The sequence below is a fragment of the Salvelinus alpinus genome, chromosome 2 (genome assembly GCF_045679555.1).
Source record: "Salvelinus alpinus chromosome 2, SLU_Salpinus.1, whole genome shotgun sequence".
NCBI classification, from domain to species: domain Eukaryota; kingdom Metazoa; phylum Chordata; class Actinopteri; order Salmoniformes; family Salmonidae; genus Salvelinus; species Salvelinus alpinus.
The window spans coordinates 61,213,434-61,230,933 of NC_092087.1; the positions used below are offsets into that span (position 1 = coordinate 61,213,434).

The 17,500-nt window shown below is 46.8% G+C and overlaps 1 protein-coding gene across 11 annotated transcripts in view; it reads right to left on the reverse strand.

The window, feature by feature from the left end:
* chd6 (chromodomain helicase DNA binding protein 6) overlaps window positions 1-17,500 on the reverse strand; it is a 142,004-nt gene that overhangs the window by 36,543 nt on the left and 87,961 nt on the right. For 7 of the 11 annotated variants that reach the window (XM_071387910.1, XM_071387902.1, XM_071387893.1 and 4 more), the window contains exons 21-32: window positions 15,450-15,652; window positions 14,783-14,982; window positions 14,191-14,353; window positions 13,757-13,846; window positions 13,535-13,638; window positions 11,318-11,447; window positions 10,967-11,045; window positions 10,816-10,870; window positions 10,162-10,471; window positions 9,593-9,801; window positions 6,087-8,084; window positions 5,819-5,970 (exon numbers count right to left, since the gene is read on the reverse strand). In XM_071387910.1, the coding sequence (XP_071244011.1) occupies window positions 5,819-5,970; window positions 6,087-8,084; window positions 9,593-9,801; window positions 10,162-10,471; window positions 10,816-10,870; window positions 10,967-11,045; window positions 11,318-11,447; window positions 13,535-13,638; window positions 13,757-13,846; window positions 14,191-14,353; window positions 14,783-14,982; window positions 15,450-15,652 (3,693 nt within the window). The remainder of the gene's footprint in view (window positions 1-5,818; window positions 5,971-6,086; window positions 8,085-9,592; window positions 9,802-10,161; window positions 10,472-10,815; window positions 10,871-10,966; window positions 11,046-11,317; window positions 11,448-13,534; window positions 13,639-13,756; window positions 13,847-14,190; window positions 14,354-14,782; window positions 14,983-15,449; window positions 15,653-17,500) is intronic. The other 4 variants (XM_071387926.1, XM_071387934.1, XM_071387885.1 and 1 more) reach the window with 3 other exon arrangements.

Genomic DNA, 17,500 nt, shown 5'->3' on the forward strand with positions numbered 1-17,500 from the left:
CCCTTGGAGAGTTCATCAATGAGCTTGACGCCCTGATAAGTTCCTTTCCTGAGGATGGCTCACCTCTCACAGTTCTGGGTGACTTTAACCTCCCCACGTCTACCTTTGACTCATTCCTCTCTGCCTCCTTCTTTCCACTCCTCTCCTCTTTTGACCTCACCCTCTCACCTTCCCCCCCTACTCACAAGGCAGGCAATACGCTTGACCTCATCTTTACTAGATGCTGTTCTTCCACTAATCTCACTGCAACTCCCCTCCAAGTCTCCGACCACTACCTTGTATCCTTTTCCCTCTCGCTCTCATCTAACACTTCCCACACTGCCCCTACTCGGATGGTATCGCGCCGTCCCAACCTTCGCTCTCTCTCCCCCGCTACTCTCTCCTCTTCCATCCTATCATCTCTTCCCTCTGCTCAAACCTTCTCCAACCTATCTCCTGATTCTGTCTCCTCAACCCTCCTCTCCTCCCTTTCTGCATCCTTTGACTCTCTATGTCCCCTATCCTCCAGGCCGGCTCGGTCCTCCCCTCCTGCTCCGTGGCTCGACGACTCACTGCGAGCTCACAGAACAGGGCTCCGGGCAGCCGAGCGGAAATGGAGGAAAACTCGCCTCCCTGCGGACCTGGCATCCTTTCACTCCCTCCTCTCTACATTCTCCTCTTCTGTCTCTGCTGCTAAAGCCACTTTCTACCACTCTAAATTCCAAGCATCTGCCTCTAACCCTAGGAAGCTCTTTGCCACCTTCTCCTCCCTCCTGAATCCTCCTCCCCCTCCTCCCCCCTCCTCCCTCTCTGCGGATGACTTCGTCAACCATTTTGAAAAGAAGGTCGACGACATCCGATCCTCGTTTGCTAAGTCAAACGACACCGCTGGTTCTGCTCACACTGCCCTACCCTGTGCTTTGACCTCTTTCTCCCCTCTCTCTCCAGATGAAATCTCGCGTCTTGTGACGGCCGGCCGCCCAACAACCTGCCCGCTTGACCCTATCCCCTCCTCTCTTCTCCAGACCATTTCCGGAGACCTTCTCCCTTACCTCACCTCGCTCATCAACTCATCCTTGACCGCTGGCTACGTCCCTTCCGTCTTCAAGAGAGCGAGAGTTGCACCCCTTCTGAAAAAACCTACACTCGATCCCTCCGATGTCAACAACTACAGACCAGTATCCCTTCTTTCTTTTCTCTCCAAAACTCTTGAACGTGCCGTCCTTGGCCAGCTCTCCTGCTATCTCTCTCAGAATGACCTTCTTGATCCAAATCAGTCAGGTTTCAAGACTAGTCATTCAACTGAGACTGCTCTTCTCTGTGTCACGGAGGCGCTCCGCACTGCTAAAGCTAACTCTCTCTCCTCTGCTCTCATCCTTCTAGACCTATCGGCTGCCTTTGATACTGTGAACCATCAGATCCTCCTCTCCACCCTCTCCGAGCTGGGCATCTCCGGCGCGGCCCACGCTTGGATTGCGTCCTACCTGACAGGTCGCTCCTACCAGGTGGCGTGGCGAGAATCTGTCTCCGCACCACGTGCTCTCACCACTGGTGTCCCCCAGGGCTCTGTTCTAGGCCCTTTCCTATTCTCGCTATACACCAAGTCACTTGGCTCTGTCATATCCTCACATGGCCTCTCCTATCATTGCTATGCAGACGACACACAATTAATCTTCTCCTTTCCCCCCTCTGATAACCAGGTGGCGAATCGCATCTCTGCATGTCTGGCAGACATATCAGTGTGGATGACGGATCACCACCTCAAGCTGAACCTCGGCAAGACGGAGCTGCTCTTCCTCCCGGGGAAGGACTGCCCGTTCCATGATCTCGCCATCACGGTTGACAACTCCATTGTGTCCTCCTCCCAGAGCGCTAAGAACCTTGGCGTGATCCTGGACAACACCCTGTCGTTCTCAACTCACATCAAGGCGGTGACCCGTTCCTGTAGGTTCATGCTCTACAACATTCGCAGAGTACGACCCTGCCTCACACAGGAAGCGGCGCAGGTCCTAATCCAGGCACTTGTCATCTCCCGTCTGGATTACTGCAACTCGCTGTTGGCTGGGCTCCCTGCCTGTGCCATTAAACCCCTACAACTCATCCAGAACGCCGCAGCCCGTCTGGTGTTCAACCTTCCCAAGTTCTCTCACGTCACCCCGCTCCTCCGCTCTCTCCACTGGCTTCCAGTTGAAGCTCGCATCCGCTACAAGACCATGGTGCTTGCCTACGGAGCTGTGAGGGGAACGGCACCTCCGTACCTTCAGGCTCTGATCAGGCCCTACACCCAAACAAGGGCACTGCGTTCATCCACCTCTGGCCTGCTCGCCTCCCTACCTCTGAGGAAGTACAGTTCCCGCTCAGCCCAGTCAAAACTGTTCGCTGCTCTGGCACCCCAATGGTGGAACAAACTCCCTCACGACGCCAGGTCAGCGGAGTCAATCACCACCTTCCGGAGACACCTGAAACCCCACCTCTTTAAGGAATACCTAGGATAGGATAAAGTAATCCTCCTAACCCCCCCCTCCCTCTTAAAAGAGTTAGATGCACTATTGTAAAGTGGTTGTTCCACTGGATATCATAAGGTGAATGCACCAATTTGTAAGTCGCTCTGGATAAGAGCGTCTGCTAAATGACTTAAATGTAAATGTAAATGTCTTGAGTCAGCGGCCTGCTGAACTGTGGTGGCTGTGGGGGAGGGTGCCACTGGATCGGCCACCAGCTGGTGGCATACTCCCAGGATCTGTGCTGACTCCCGGGGCCTTGCGAATATCCAGTCTCTCGTGGGCCGTGGAGTTGAGCTTAACATTTGTCCATTGGTTTGGGACAAATCAACGCCGTCGACTCATTGACAACTTTGCTATAGGAGGCATTTATAATGGAGATTTGCCTGGGCAAGGTCGGTGTACTTAGAAAGCAGGTTATCCTTTTCTCGCAGCTGAGCGAGCAGCCGTAAGATCTCTTGCATTTAGGGCAGACAAATCCCTGTCTACTTTTCAGTTCCACCTTATCTTGTGATTAAGTGGAAATCATTTCACACCTAAAGCATTTGTGCCCAGCTGTGGATAAAAACACAGGTGAGCTAGCGCTGCTAGCATAGGCCTGCTCTGTTTTCATGACGGGTAGCAGCTAACTGGTACTTAACAGGAATCCGGAACAAACTTACGATCCCAACCGTAAAGGCAAACTGCATTGCGGAATCCGTAGCAATTAAAACTTGAGCTATGATTCAAAATGATTTAACCCTTAACAGTTCAAGCCCTGTTCTAAGTCAGGGGAGGTTCTACAAATCTATATGGAATTGTTTTAAGAAGGTCATTCCAAGGATAATTTTGCCATTTGAAGTGCGACATCGGCGGATTGAGACACATCCAATGCAAAAAAAACATCTCTCACTTAAACAGATTTTTATGGGGATTTTTTTATTATACTAATAAGATTTCTGCGGGTGCGCGAACATCGACTCTAGGGGGTAAATCAAAACAATTTCATAGAAACAACAAACTGAGTCTAGACATTACACTCTTCTGTTGCGCGCTTGGATGACGTATGTTGTGTGAAGTTGCTTACAGTGAATGTTTGAGTGGCCAAGTTACAGTTCTGACTTAAACCTACTTGAAAATCTATGGCAAGACCTGAAAATGGTTGTCTAGCAATGATCAACAACCAATTTGACACAGCTTAAAGATATTTTTATATTTTATTTATTACCCCTTTTTCTCCCCAATTTCGTGATATCCAGTTGGTAGTTACAGTCTTGTTCCATCGCTGCGACTCCCGTACGGACTAGGGAGATGCGAAGGACGAGAGTCTTGCGTCCCCCGAAACATGACCTCGCCAAGCCACACTGCTTCTTGACACACTGCTCGCTTCACCCGGAAGCCTGCTGCACCAATGTGTCGGAGGAAATACTGTACACCTGGCGACCCTAGTCAGCATGCATCCGCCACAAGGAGTCGTTAGAGCGCGATGGCACAAGGACATCCCAGCCGGCCAGTTTGCAATACATTTGCTCCCAATACTAAAAGCATGTTTTCACTTTGTTATTATGTTATTTTGTTATTATGCGGTATTGTGCGTATTAAATCCATATTTAATTCAGGCTGTAAAAACAAAATGTGGAATAAGTCACGGAGTATGAATACTTTCTGAAGGCACTGTATTAAAACTCTAGTTCCTCACAGTAAGGTATTTGAAAAATCTTTCCAACAATCTCCCCCTCGATAATCACCAATCCTCGGTATGAAAGAGCAATGGAAGTTATAAGCCTACTGCTACATTGGCCTAAAAGCTATGAGTTCAATGCGCTCAATGGATCACGGTGTATCAATGTATCCATATGGCAGAGGCTGGTGATCTCGCATTAGTTGACTTTACACTTTTATATCATTTTAATTCAGATTTTTATTATTAACCACGTGACAATGATTTTGAGAAACAAAAACATTATTATGGAAATGAAAATGTTAAACGAAAATGTGCATATGACAATCATAACTGGCACGCAAAACGGCAGAAATGGTAGGATAAATTGTAAGCTTCCCCAAAATTGAAACTCACGTGCCGCCTATGAAGCCTTTAAAACAATTGCCATCAGGTTTCAAACAAATAAGTATTTTTTCAAAATGCATACTGCCTCCAGCTCACATTGTAAAGTGGTGGGTGACGTGCTGATAGCCTGTTGCCTGCACTTGAATGGTAAATGGGAAACGTGCTTCAATTACCAGTTGAGAAATAAAAGTAGCAGCTCTTTTTAATTGTGCACCAAAACTGTTTTTAACACGCAATTGCATTCACAAATGTTTGAGCAAATGAATGGGCTTATAAAAGCACACGTTTTAATCGTAGAGCAACCAGCTGAGGAGCTACAGGAGAAATCCCGCACAAAATAGGATCTGTATGTGTGATAGCTGTGTTGGATAAATAAGATACGACTACTGATAAATAAGATGATGACTAATGAAAATACACACAGATCAATTTAATTCTACAAAATTGACTAGCCTTTCCATCAATTAATAAAAAGCATTATTTTGCAATTGGATTTTTTTGCGGGGCCTGCAACAGTTTTATTGTATTGGCTTTTCATTTATACATTTTTGGGCCAAAAGCCACAAATGGCTGGCTAACGGAAACCCTGGTACTTTGCTACCTCAATTAACTCGTACCCCTGAACATCGACCTGGTACTCCCTGTATATAGCCATGTTATTTTTATTTATTATTTATTTTTAGGCAATTCAGTTAAGAACAAATTCTTATTTACAATGACGGCCTACCTCGGCCAAACCCTAACCTGGACGACGCTGGGCCAATTGTGCGCCGCCCTACGGGACTCCCAATCACGGCTGGTTGTGATACAGCCTGGAATCGAACCAGGGTCTGTAGTACTGAGATGCAGTGCCTTAGACCGCTGTGCCACTCACCACTATTGTTATTCACTGTGTATTTATTCCTTGTGTCACGATTTCAATTTCTTTTTATAAAAAAAAATCTTTATATTGTTGGAAAAGGACCCTTAAGTAAGCATTTCACTGTCAGTTTAAACCTGTTGTTTACAAAGCATGTGACAAATAAAATTTGATTGATTTGATGGCCTAGCTGTCAAAATTGACGACATATCGTGAAAATTATGATTAAGAAAATCTGCTTTTTTGGTTAGGGTTTAGCATGAGGTTAAGACTATGGTTAAGCTTAGGATTAGTTAGAAAATCAATATATATATTTTTTTACTTCTTGCTTTGCAGCTAACGGTAAACCCGATAGTGACAACGAATTGCCTTGGCAAACATGAAACAAACTGCTTTCGAAGTGGTTTGCGGGTCAACTCCCTGGGACTATACCTTTGGCCACTCAGAGAAGGAGTAGAGGGCTTTCTCCTGCAGCAGTTGGGCGATGGTAGGCTCCCTCGCATCCTGCAGACTGTCAGGCATCTCACACATGGACATGGGGGCTGCAAACCGTGCCACCTCTACATAGCTGTCCACCACGGAGGCTGTGGAGTGGTTAGTACATAACACAAGATCTCAACTACAGGGCATCCGGAGAAGGTGCGTGGAAAGGTCATTTTCAATGCTACATGTTTAAAGACTGCTAAAAAACTACCGTTACCTGGAGTTTTTCCCCTTTTTTGGGGCCTCTCCTCGATCTCGTCCTTCACTTCCAGCAGCCCCTTTGTCTGCTCCAGTTTGGGCGTGAGGACAGTGCTGTCAGGCTCCAGGATGTCCGACTTGCTCTCAGAGCTCTCTGGGTCTAGAGGGAACTCCAGTTTGATCTGTAGCTCAGGCTGGGATGTGGGGACTGAGGGGGACGAGGGCAGAGAGTCTGTTGCGTCAACAGTGGGTAGTGTGTGTTCGCTGAAAGTGCTCTCTGCTTCGGCAGGCCCCTCGGAGGCCCCTTCTGGTTCTACGTCGTAATGCTCCACCAATGGCCCTGCGAATGGTTCTTCTGGTGCTGGGTCTTTACAAGAGTCTTCCAGAGGCCCCTCCACTGGTTCCTCCTCCTGGGGATCCATGGGTGACATCTCCAAGGGTTCTTCAAACTGCCCCTCTAGAAGCCCCTCCTCCCCTGGCCCTAAGGCCATGTCCCTTTCTAAAGTCTCTTCCCTTGGCCCCTCTAGAGCAGCCTCAAATGACTCTACTGGAGATCCCATTCCCGTCCCATCGCAGGCACCCTCGAAGGGCTCCTCTTGGTGAGAGTCCTCGCATGATATACCTGAGGCTTCCAGGCCCTGCTCCGGCCCCACCAGATACAGACTGTTCACAGACATCTCTTTGTCAAACTCAAAGGCCACATCATCCTCTGCCTCTCTCTCCTTGGAGCTGGGCATGTGGGCGACGGCGTCCGAGTTGCTCAGCCTCTCCTCTGGCTCCTCGGCATCACCCTGGTGGTGGGGGTACAAGGTCATATGGGACAGTGACAGGGGCGGAGGGGGGATGTAGGGTGAAGGGCAGCTTGCGGAGAGGTCGGTGTGCTCCTGAGCAGGCTCCTCCTCGCTCACGCCGATGTCCTTGAACAGCATAAAACTGGAGGGTAGCGGCTCCCCTGGGTCGCTCCGGGAGGGGGGGATACCCAGGCAGTCATCAAGCACTCCCCCTGCTCTGTCCTCCCTTCCCCCATCTCCCGGCTGCTCTTCGGGGTCCAGGAACTCCGTCTCAAGGGCGGGCGCCCCCAGGATAGGGTCAGCGTCGTTGAAAATGTCTGCGGCGCCGGCGTGGTCCGTGCTCTCCCAGGGCGCCTGCAGCTCCTGGTCCAGCTCCAGCGAGGGCGCCATGAGGCCCGTCTCCTCAGAAGAGCCCTGCTCCCCCACCAACACATCGCTGCGCAGCTTGCCCGAGATGATAGGGTCCATTTCGGCCGACTGCTCGCCATTCAGCTCCCCCTGCACACCATACGAGTTGAGCATGCTCTGGCCACCCTGCGCTGAGTTGAAGGGGAACCCGTTGAAGGCCTCCTTGGCAGACTTGCAATGGAGGGAATCTGAGGCCAGGCCCTCTTGCTGCAGTGAGGCCAACTCCAAGGACTCATCCAGAGGCGGGCAGTCCAGGAAGCCCTCCCTGGGCCCAGACACCATACCTAGGCTGCCCCCGGGATCCGTGCCCACTATCTCTGGCGGGTGACCATGGACGTGGATGTGTGGGTGAGAATGGGCATGGATCGACGAGGAGGAGGAGGCTGGGTGGTGGTACTCCGGCGGCTGGGGAGAGTGGCATTGGCCGAGGCCCGTCTCATACAGGCAGCAGGGGTGGTGGTGGGGTGAGGGGGTCATGCCTGCGTGGTGCACCCCAGGATGGTAGCCCTTGTGATTCTCCTTCTGGACGTAGTTGCGGTGGGCCTCCAGGAAGGAGAGTTGCGGGTCGTTGAGGATGTAGTAGTCGGTGCGGCTAAGGCCGTGGCGGGCTGCCCCAATCAGGAGGTCGCGGTCGTGTTTGCCACACTCCCACCACACGGGCAGGTAAAGGCTGGGCCGACACAGTTGCAGCCTTGGGCCCAGCAGCAGGTGGCGCAGTACCTGCTCTCTGACCTTGCGCAGCAGTTCGATGCGGTAGAGAGTGCGTGCTGCTCGCTCCTCCGTGATGGGCTCTACAAACAGATTGTGGTCCAGAGGCCCTGACAGACAGATGGAGAGGGCTTACTTTAATATAATTGTATCATTCAAATCACGCCATTGCAATGTCACTACTATTGTAAAAATAATACTGTCATAAATCTACTAACCTCCACCTATCTTCCCCATGCTTTCGAAAGCACTGCTAAAATACGCAAACAAATCTATAAAGTGAAGCATCCTTTTAACACAACTTCCTTTGGCAGAGACTTTTGTTAATTTAAGGATATAACCCTTTTTAAAAATGTTCGAATAAAATGACATGCCCAAATCTAACTGTCTGTAGCTCAGGACCTGAAGCAAGGATATGCATATTCTTGATACCATTTGAAAGGAAACACGTTGAAGTTTGTGGAAATGTGAAATTAAATGTTGGAGCACATAACACATTAGATCTGGTCAAAGATAATACAAATAAAAAAACATGCGGTTTTTTTTGTACCATCATCTTTGAAATGCAAGAGAAAGGCCATCATGTATTAATTCCAGCCCAGGTGCAATTTTTGTCCACTAGATGGCAGCAGTGTATGTGCAAAGTTTTAGACTGATCAACTGAACCATTGCATATCTGTTGAAAATGTTGTATCAAGACTGCCCAAATGTGCTTCATTGGCTTATTAATATGTTTTCAAGTTCATAATTGTGCAATCTCCTCAAACAATAGCATGGTATTCTTTCACTGTAATAGCTACTGTAAATTGGACAGTGCAGTTGGATTAACAAGAATTTAAGCTTTCTGCCCATATGCTATGTCCTGGGAAATGTTCATGTTACTTACAACCTCATGCTAATCACATTAGCTTAACTGTCCCGTGGGGGGGGGGGGGGGGGTGATCCTGTAGAAGTTAAAGGTTGAGTAAGATGTTGTAGAAGTTTGCTGGATGCATTACTAAGCAACAACAGCTGCAAATACCAATAAAACAACATCATGTTAATTATTTCCTTGCTTTGTCTAACTACACTATTTTGAATGTAGAAAATATGTTTTGTGGTTCCAAGTGGATTATTTATTTAGTTTCATATCACAAAAGTATTCTAGAAAGTTTATCACATTGGCTTTTGCCACGGTTGGCGCAGCTCTGCCTGGGCAAGTGCAGTGTGGTTTTCTAGCAACATGTGCCTCAAAAGGGAGGCAACATCAGCATAGCTACAAATTCCCATGTTTCCATGCTAGATTCTGACCAAACAATTAGCGCGACAGGTAAAATGCCTTAAGAAATAAGAAGAAGATTTCAACGAATAGAAAGATGAATATAACAAAATAACTACATTATGACATTCCCTAGGGTTAAAAAATTCTGGTTTGATGATTACTGATTTCCTGCATATTCCTTGATTTTTGGAAAACCTGGGGATTTTGGGAAAGCTACTGGTATTTTGCAACCCTAGCATTCACTAATCATAAACTATTTACATATTATAGAAATGTGGGTACATTCGTGGATGAAATTCCTACTTATTGCACCTTTAAGGGCCAGCTCTCTTGCTCTGCCTCCTGTGGAGTAGTTACCTTCGTCCTTCCTGGGGGGCAATCTGCAGGCGGTGCGGCACATGGACACAAAGCTGCTGAAGTATCTCTCCAGGCTCTCGTCCGTTTTCCTTTCCAGCCGGGCGAAGGAGCGGAACTGACTCCAGTCAAAGGTTTTCTTCTCCGGGTCATACACCACGCCGAACGACGACACGGTGCGGTAGAAATCTGCTTGCTCACGCCGTGTCCACCTGCTCATGAAAACACAGGCCTACCATAAGCCTTTTATAAAGGGGACATGCACTGACCATGTGACTGCCCAAGGAATCAGCTGTGGGTCTCAGCCAAAAGCAATTCCGACTTCATTTTTATATTATGTCTTTGACATAAAAAGTCAAATTTCATCCCCTTGCCTAGCAGATGTTGACAGATCTTGAAGGATATGCTATGTGAAAGTTAGTTTATAGGAATAGCTGGAGACATCATCGTATTGCTAAGATATACCCAGGCCTTACAGATCAGTGAACATAGAGGGGAGGTAAGGGGCAAAGAACCGAAAGGGAACGGGACCGAGGCAGCACATAATGTAGGGGTTCAATGACATCACCCACCTTTGCTCTGACATCATCACCCACCTTCTCTGCCACTCCAGGAAGAGAGGGTCAGGTTTGGCAGCGGTTGCCGTGCAGTGCCTAAGCTCCTCCCCCAGTTGCCAGGACATCGGTCCCGGGCTTGCCCCTGGCAGCAAGAAGTCATGACGCAGGGGCTCGCGCCGCATGAAGCGCTGGTAAGCTGTGATGAGGCGACGCAGCCTGGCAGTAAGATTAGGGCCGGCGGGCCACAGAGGGCGACCCTTCAGCTCCATGCCCTCCTGGCCAAACTCTTCCTGGCCAAAGCCCTCCTGGACCCTGTGTCCTGTGTCTGGAAAGTAACAGAATCAGATCAAAGCTTTGTTCACATATATTTACATGCATTATATTGTAACTTTTATAGCCATTTTTGAGATGGGAAAACTCGTTTTTTATGAAGTTAAACATTTGCTTTTTATGACTGAATGTTAGGTGAAATAAAACTACGTTTTGACAAAATTACACTTCCCCTGAAGGCAATCTATTTGTAGATTAACCCACGTGACACCTGTAGAAAATGATTGAGGTGGAACTTGGAGTTGGTAAAACCCCCATATTCTATATGCATTCACAGATTCTCCAGTTTGTAAGACATTTTATTCAAAAAGACAAGTTCAAAGGTAGCTGAACACTTACCTTGAACAACAATGTCATGCTTGTCCATTGCATCATTGCTGGAGCTGGTTTCATCCTTTTGGAGCAAAAATAAATGATAACTTCACAACTCAACCTTTTCAGATACTGAATCCTTAATTTTCATTTAGCTGAGTCACTCGAGAGTCCGTACCTTATTATCAACCCTTTCCACTCCTCCCTCCTCTTGCTTGCTTTCAGGATCGTCTTTCACGTCATCACTTTTGCAATTACTAAAAAGAACCAACAATTAAGATAAAGACCACAAAATTACATCACTTACTCCATCACCAGAGTCAGCTTGACCACGCAGGATTTATTGATGTATTTAGGGGAACTAGATTTGAGGTATTGCTGATACATTACATTTTGAGGCATGCAGACATTGGTTGACATTCACATTCGTACACAGCACCTGAGATTTGGTACTGCGTATGTTCATATTACTGTATGCCATCCTACAAATAAGACTTGTGCCCTACAGTAAGGCGGATGTGGTTCTTGCCTGTCAGTGAGGTCAGCCATCACCTCTCCTCCACTCTGCTCGGCTGAGAGCGCTGTGACATCAGGCATGCCCACCCGCTCCAAGAAGCACAGCTCTGGGTCGGCCCGCATGGCGTTGTACCGCTCGTACCCTGAGGAGACACCAGGTGCCAGGGTTACTGAGCGCCGATGGTAATGACGGCAGTGGCTTTAGACTTAAATCTACTATTAATGTAAAATGTATAATCAATTTATCAACGACTAGTAACTGTGATATGTGGTAGGCTACGTCACATATGTGCACCACATCATTACTCTCGCTCTGCTGTGTGTGCATTTTGCTAGCTGTCACTCAAATGGCGAGGGGCTGAAGATTATTGGCTAGAACTCCAATTGCTAGGGGGCTGGCCCAATTTGGGAAAGGCACAGCTTCCAGAAAAACAGTCACTGTCAAACTAGGGACTTCATGGCTAATTGAGGTAAGAAAGTAATTCTGATCATAGATTATGCATGTACAAATTACACATTGACACACAGCCCAAAGTGGGAGGTTTAAAAAATACTTAATGGTCCCCAAAGTTCCGGAGCATGTCTTTAAAAGCGGACTCTAATCCACTGATCATCACGACCTTGATTAGTTAAATAAGATGTTTTAGTGCTGTCTTCGAATAAAAAAGCTTGCACACCCTGAAATTCTCTAGAACCAAGGTTGATGTATGATCTTCTGAAATGGCTAAACCATGACTTCAATATACTGGAACATGAAACACACCAACCCAAAATATATACGCAACATGTAAAGTGTTGGTCCCATGTTTCATGAGCTGAAATAAAAGATCCCGTGAATGTTCCATATGCACAAAAAGCTTAAGCTTGTGCACAAATGCGTTTACTTCCATGTTAGTGAGCATTTCTCCTTGCCAAGATAATCCATCCACCTGACAGGTACGACATATCAAGAAGCTCATTAAACATTGGGGACAATAAAAGGCCACTCTAAAATGTGCAGTTTTGTAACAACACAATGCCACAGATGTCTTACGTTTTGAGGGAGCGTGCAATTGGCATGCTGACTGCAGGAGTGTCCATCAGAGCTGTTGCCAGAGAATGAAATGTTAAATTCTACCACAACGTCGCTTTACAGATTTTGGCAGTACGTCCAACCAGCATCACAACCACAGACCACGCCAGCCCAGGACCTCCACATCCAGCTTCTTCACTAGCGGGATCGTCTGAGACCAGCCACCTGGACAGCTGATGAAACTGTGGGTTTGCACAACTGAAGAATTTCTACACACTGTCAAAACCGTATCAGGGAAGTTCATCTGTGCTCGTCGTCCTCACCAGGGTCTTGACCTGACTGCAGTTCAGCGTTGTAACTGATTTCAGTGGGCAAATGCTCACTGGCCACTGGCAAGCTGGAGAAGTGTGCTCTTCACGAATGAATCCCGGTATCAACTGTATCGGGCAGATGGCAGACAGCGTGCGGTTTTCTGATGTCAACGTTGTGAACAGAGCCCCATGGTGGCAGTGGGGTTATGGTATAGGCAGGTATGGGCAGGCAAAAGCCACAACTGCATTTTATTGATTGCAATTTGAATTTAGCAATACCTGACGAAATCCTGAGGCCCATTATCATGCCATTCATCTGCCACCATCACCTCGTGTCAGCATGATAATGCACAGCCCCACGTTACAAGGATCTGTACACAATTCCTGGAAGCTGAAAATGTCCCAGTTTTTCCATGGCCTGCATAACCACCAGACATGTCACCCACTGAGCATGTTTTGGATGCTGTCTGGATCGACGTGTACGACAGAGTGTTCCAGTTCCCGGCAATATCCAACAACTTCGCACAGACATTGAAGAAGAGTTGGACAACATTCCACAGGCCACAATCAACCGCCTGATCAACTCTATGCGAAGGAGATGTGTCGCGCTACATGAGGCAAATGGTGGTCACACCAGATACTGACTGGTTTTCTGATTCACTTTTTATTTTTTTTAAGGTATCTGTGACCAACAGATGCATATCTTTATTCACAGTCGTGAAATCCATAGATTAGGGCCTAATGAATTTATTTCAATTGTCTTATTTCTTTATGAACTGTAACTCAGTAAAATCTTTGAAATTGTTACATGTTGCATTTATATTTTTGTTCAATGTACATAAAATTGGATTGTATAGTAAGAGCCATGAGGGTCTGACAAACAGGAGACCCTAGACTAGAGGATTACCATGTTTGTGTACCCCTATGAGGAGAGACTTATCTGCCTCTGCATCCCACCAGCCTGCTGGGATCTCGATGTAGTCGATGTCAGGCAGTGCCACCTCCAGTTTACTGCACAGATCACACACACACACACACACACAAATCAGCCATTAACTTTAGTCTGGTTTCCCGGACCTAGATAAGTAGGTGGTATGATTAATGGGTGCCCTCGTGGTGCACTTTGTACCTGGCAGGAATACCCTCCAGGAACTGGGCAGCAGCCTCTCCCAGGACCTCCGCCTTCAGGTAGTACAGCATCCTCACCCTCAGAAGTACTCTTGGTACAACAAGGCACATAACACAACACATAGACCAGTCATCAGTCTCTTTTTTGATAAACACCAAACCACTTAGGGCCAGTGGAGTTGCTAAGCGTTTCCCCCTGTTTTTAGGAAGACATAAAACAAACAAAACTAAAACATGAAACTGTCTTCATATGTAATGAAAAGCTACAAAAGCTTAGTAAATCTAGCCGTTTACTCCCCAGGCTTCAGCACCTAAAATCATAATAAAATAAAAAAACTAGACTATGTAGGTTTTGTAAGCTTTAGGAATCCCATTCCTCATAGAGGAGAACATGACTGTTCACCAACAGCTGAAAGTGAGGAATGGGGGACTCACTTGTTGCAGTGCTGTTTGAGGTGTTTCTTGTAGCTGTCGTCATGCAGCACCACCTCTGGGTTGCAGTTGACCAGCCAGTCTGCATGCTTCATCTCGGGCACACTCAGCTGGTTCTTTAATTTCTTACCCTTGCGTCCCCTGGGCACTGGGGCCGACAGACCTGCTTGTGGAAAGGTTGGATTTAAACGATACCAAGTAATCACCTTACTGCACAACAGTCCAAATTAAAGCACAGACTTTGGGATCAGAGTTGGAGCTATGGCTACAGTCATTTAGAGACCATAGGAAACCATCGGACAAGGGTGAGGATAGCTCTTTTTTTTATGCTAAGGGAAGACGGAGTAGATACAAGATGTAGTACAAGATACTGAGTGTGGATTCAAACCCCCATCGTAGGGTGCCATGCATGGTCTGGAGTCAGCTTTCTAGACCATTATGCCAAACTCTGGCACTACGAGTTGCTTTTCAGAGCTTGATTATTCATTTGAGTGTTGTCAACAAAACTAGCCATATTGCCTGTCCTCTTTCCCCCACTCCAAATCTGAATGAGTGAATGGCAACTTGTATCAGGGGATGTTAGTGAGTCTCTCACCAGAGTGGTTCTGCAAGTCCTGTTTATGGCCATCCTTGGCGGGCGTGATGAGGTCCCAGATAAAGCTCTTGATCTTGTCATCGCCCTTGTAGTGGCGCACGCAGTAGACCAGCAGCGACCGGCACAGCACCTCAATGTCGCATTCGGCCAGTTGCCACTTGAAGCGCCCGTGGGTCAGGATGTCCTTCCAGCGACCCCAGCTGTGCGAGCACACGCAGAGAGATGAAGCGGGTGGCATGAGGACAGATACACCACACTAGTGTCAGAGTCAGTACCTAAATACAATACCTAAATATTGTACTCTAATGTAGCCTACTGCAGTGATTCCCAAACCTCTCCTCAAGTACCCCCAGCCAGTGCTATATATTTGATGTATTCCACAACTAATTTGTCAATTAATCACCAAGCCCTTCATTAGTTGACCAATTGAATCAGGTGTGCTAGCACCGGAATACATAAAATAAATGTTACTTATTGGGGGGTTACTTGAGATGTTTGGGAAACACTGGTGCAATGTAACTCTGCAGTAATTAGTAAGAGTGCTTACTAAGGTACAATTTGAGGTACAGAGAGCACTTACATTAAGGCACAATCATTTTTACAGCATGGCACAATAGAAAGGCTATTGAAAGTATAACTGAGAAATGTATGAGGCGGTAAAACTGACCCGAATATGAGCAGGTTCTTCTCGACACGGAAGCACTCTGCGCGGAGGTAGTGTCTGTTCCTCTCGCTGAGGCGGCGTGTGCGACAGGGCCTCTCTTCTGAGTCGCTGTCCAGCTCTGAGAACTCCATCAGCTCGTCATCCTCGAACGAGTTGTAGTGGCGTGTCTGCTTCCTCACACGAGGCGTGTCAATCACCAGGCTCTCCTGTCACAGACGGGGGATAGAGGTTCAGGTGTAGGCTTTACTGCAGGCTTGCTACAGAGATACTAGTTGTAGGTCCCAAGAAACAAAGAGATCTGCTGTCGGATCTGACAATGAATCTCGATGATTGTACAGTCGCCTCAAATAAAACTGGAGGATCTCAGCGTTACTCTGGACCCTTATCTCTTTTGATTAACATACAGTTGAAGTCGGAAGTTCACATACACCTTAGCCAAATGCATTTAAACTCTGTTTTTTCTCTCACAATTCCTGACATTTAATCCTAGTAAGAATTCCCTGTCTTAGGTCAGTTAGGATCACCACTTTATTTTAAGAACGTGAAATGTCAGAATAAAAGTAGAGAGAATTATTTATTTCAGCTTTATTTCTTTCATCACATTCCCAGTGGGTCAGAAATGTATATGCACTCAATTTGTATTTGGTAGCATTGCCTTTAAATTGTTTAACTTGGGTCAAACATTTTGGGTAACCTTCCACAAGCTTCCCACAATAAATTGGGTGAATTTTGGCCCATTCCTCCTGACAGAGCTGATGTAACTGAGTCAGGTTTGTAGGCCTCCTTGCTTGCACACGCTTTTTCAGTTCTGCCCACAAATTTTATATAGGATTGAGGTCAGGGCTTTGTGATGGCCACTCCAATACCTCGACTTTGTTGTCCTTAAGCCATTTTGCCACAACTTTGGAAGTATGCTTGGGGTCATTGTCCATTTGGAAGACCCATTTGCACCCAAGCTTTAACTTCCTGACTGATGTCTTGAGATGTTGCTTCAATATATCCACATGATTTTCCTGCCTCATGATGCCATCTATTTTTTGTGAAGTGCTCCTGCAGCAAAGCACCCCCATAACATGATGCTGCCATCCCCCGTGCTTCACGGTTGGGATGGTCTTCTTCGGCTTGCAAGCCTCCCCCTTTTTCCTCCAAACATAACGATGGTCATTATGGCCAAACAGTTCTATTTTTGATTCATCAGACTAGAGGATATTTCTCCAAAAAGTATGATCTTTGTGCAGTTGCAAACCATAGTCTGGCTTGTTTGTGTCATGCACAAAGTAGATGTCCTAACCGACTTGCCAAAACTATAGTTTGTTAAAATAAATTGGTGGAGTGGTTGAAAAACGAGTTTGAATGACTCCAACCTAAGTGTACGTAAACTTCCGACTTCAACTGTATAAAACATATTTCAAGAGCAGCCTTTTCCCATCTTTGTAACGCTGCAAAAATCTGAAACTTTTTCCCCAAAAATGACACAGAAAATCTGATCCAGGCGTTTGTCACTTCAATATTAGACTACTGCAATCCTCTACCCTCCAGCAACTTGGATAAAGCACTAAATGAACTTCAGCTAGTGCTAAATACGGCTGCTCGAATCTTGACTAGAACTCCCAAAATTTGATTATATTACTCCAGTGCTAGCATCTACACTGGCTTACTGTTAAGGTTAGGGCTGATTTCAAGGTTTTACTGCTAACCCACAAAGCATTACATGGGCTTGCTCCTACCGATCTTGCCGATTTGATCCAACCGTACATATACTACATGACCAAAAGAGGTGGACACCTGCTTGTCGAACGTCTCATTCCAAAATCATGAGGATTAATTTGGATTTGGTCCCCCTTTGCTGCTATGACAGTCTCCACTCTTCTGGGAAGGCCTTCAAATAGATGTTGGAACATTGCTGCGGGAACTTACTCCCATTCAGCCACAAGAGCATTAGTGAGGTTGGGCACCGATGTTGGGCGATTAAGCCGATTCGCAGTTGGCATTCCAATTCAGGGCTCTGTGCAGGCCTGTGCAGTCAAATTCTTCCACACCGATCTCAACAAACC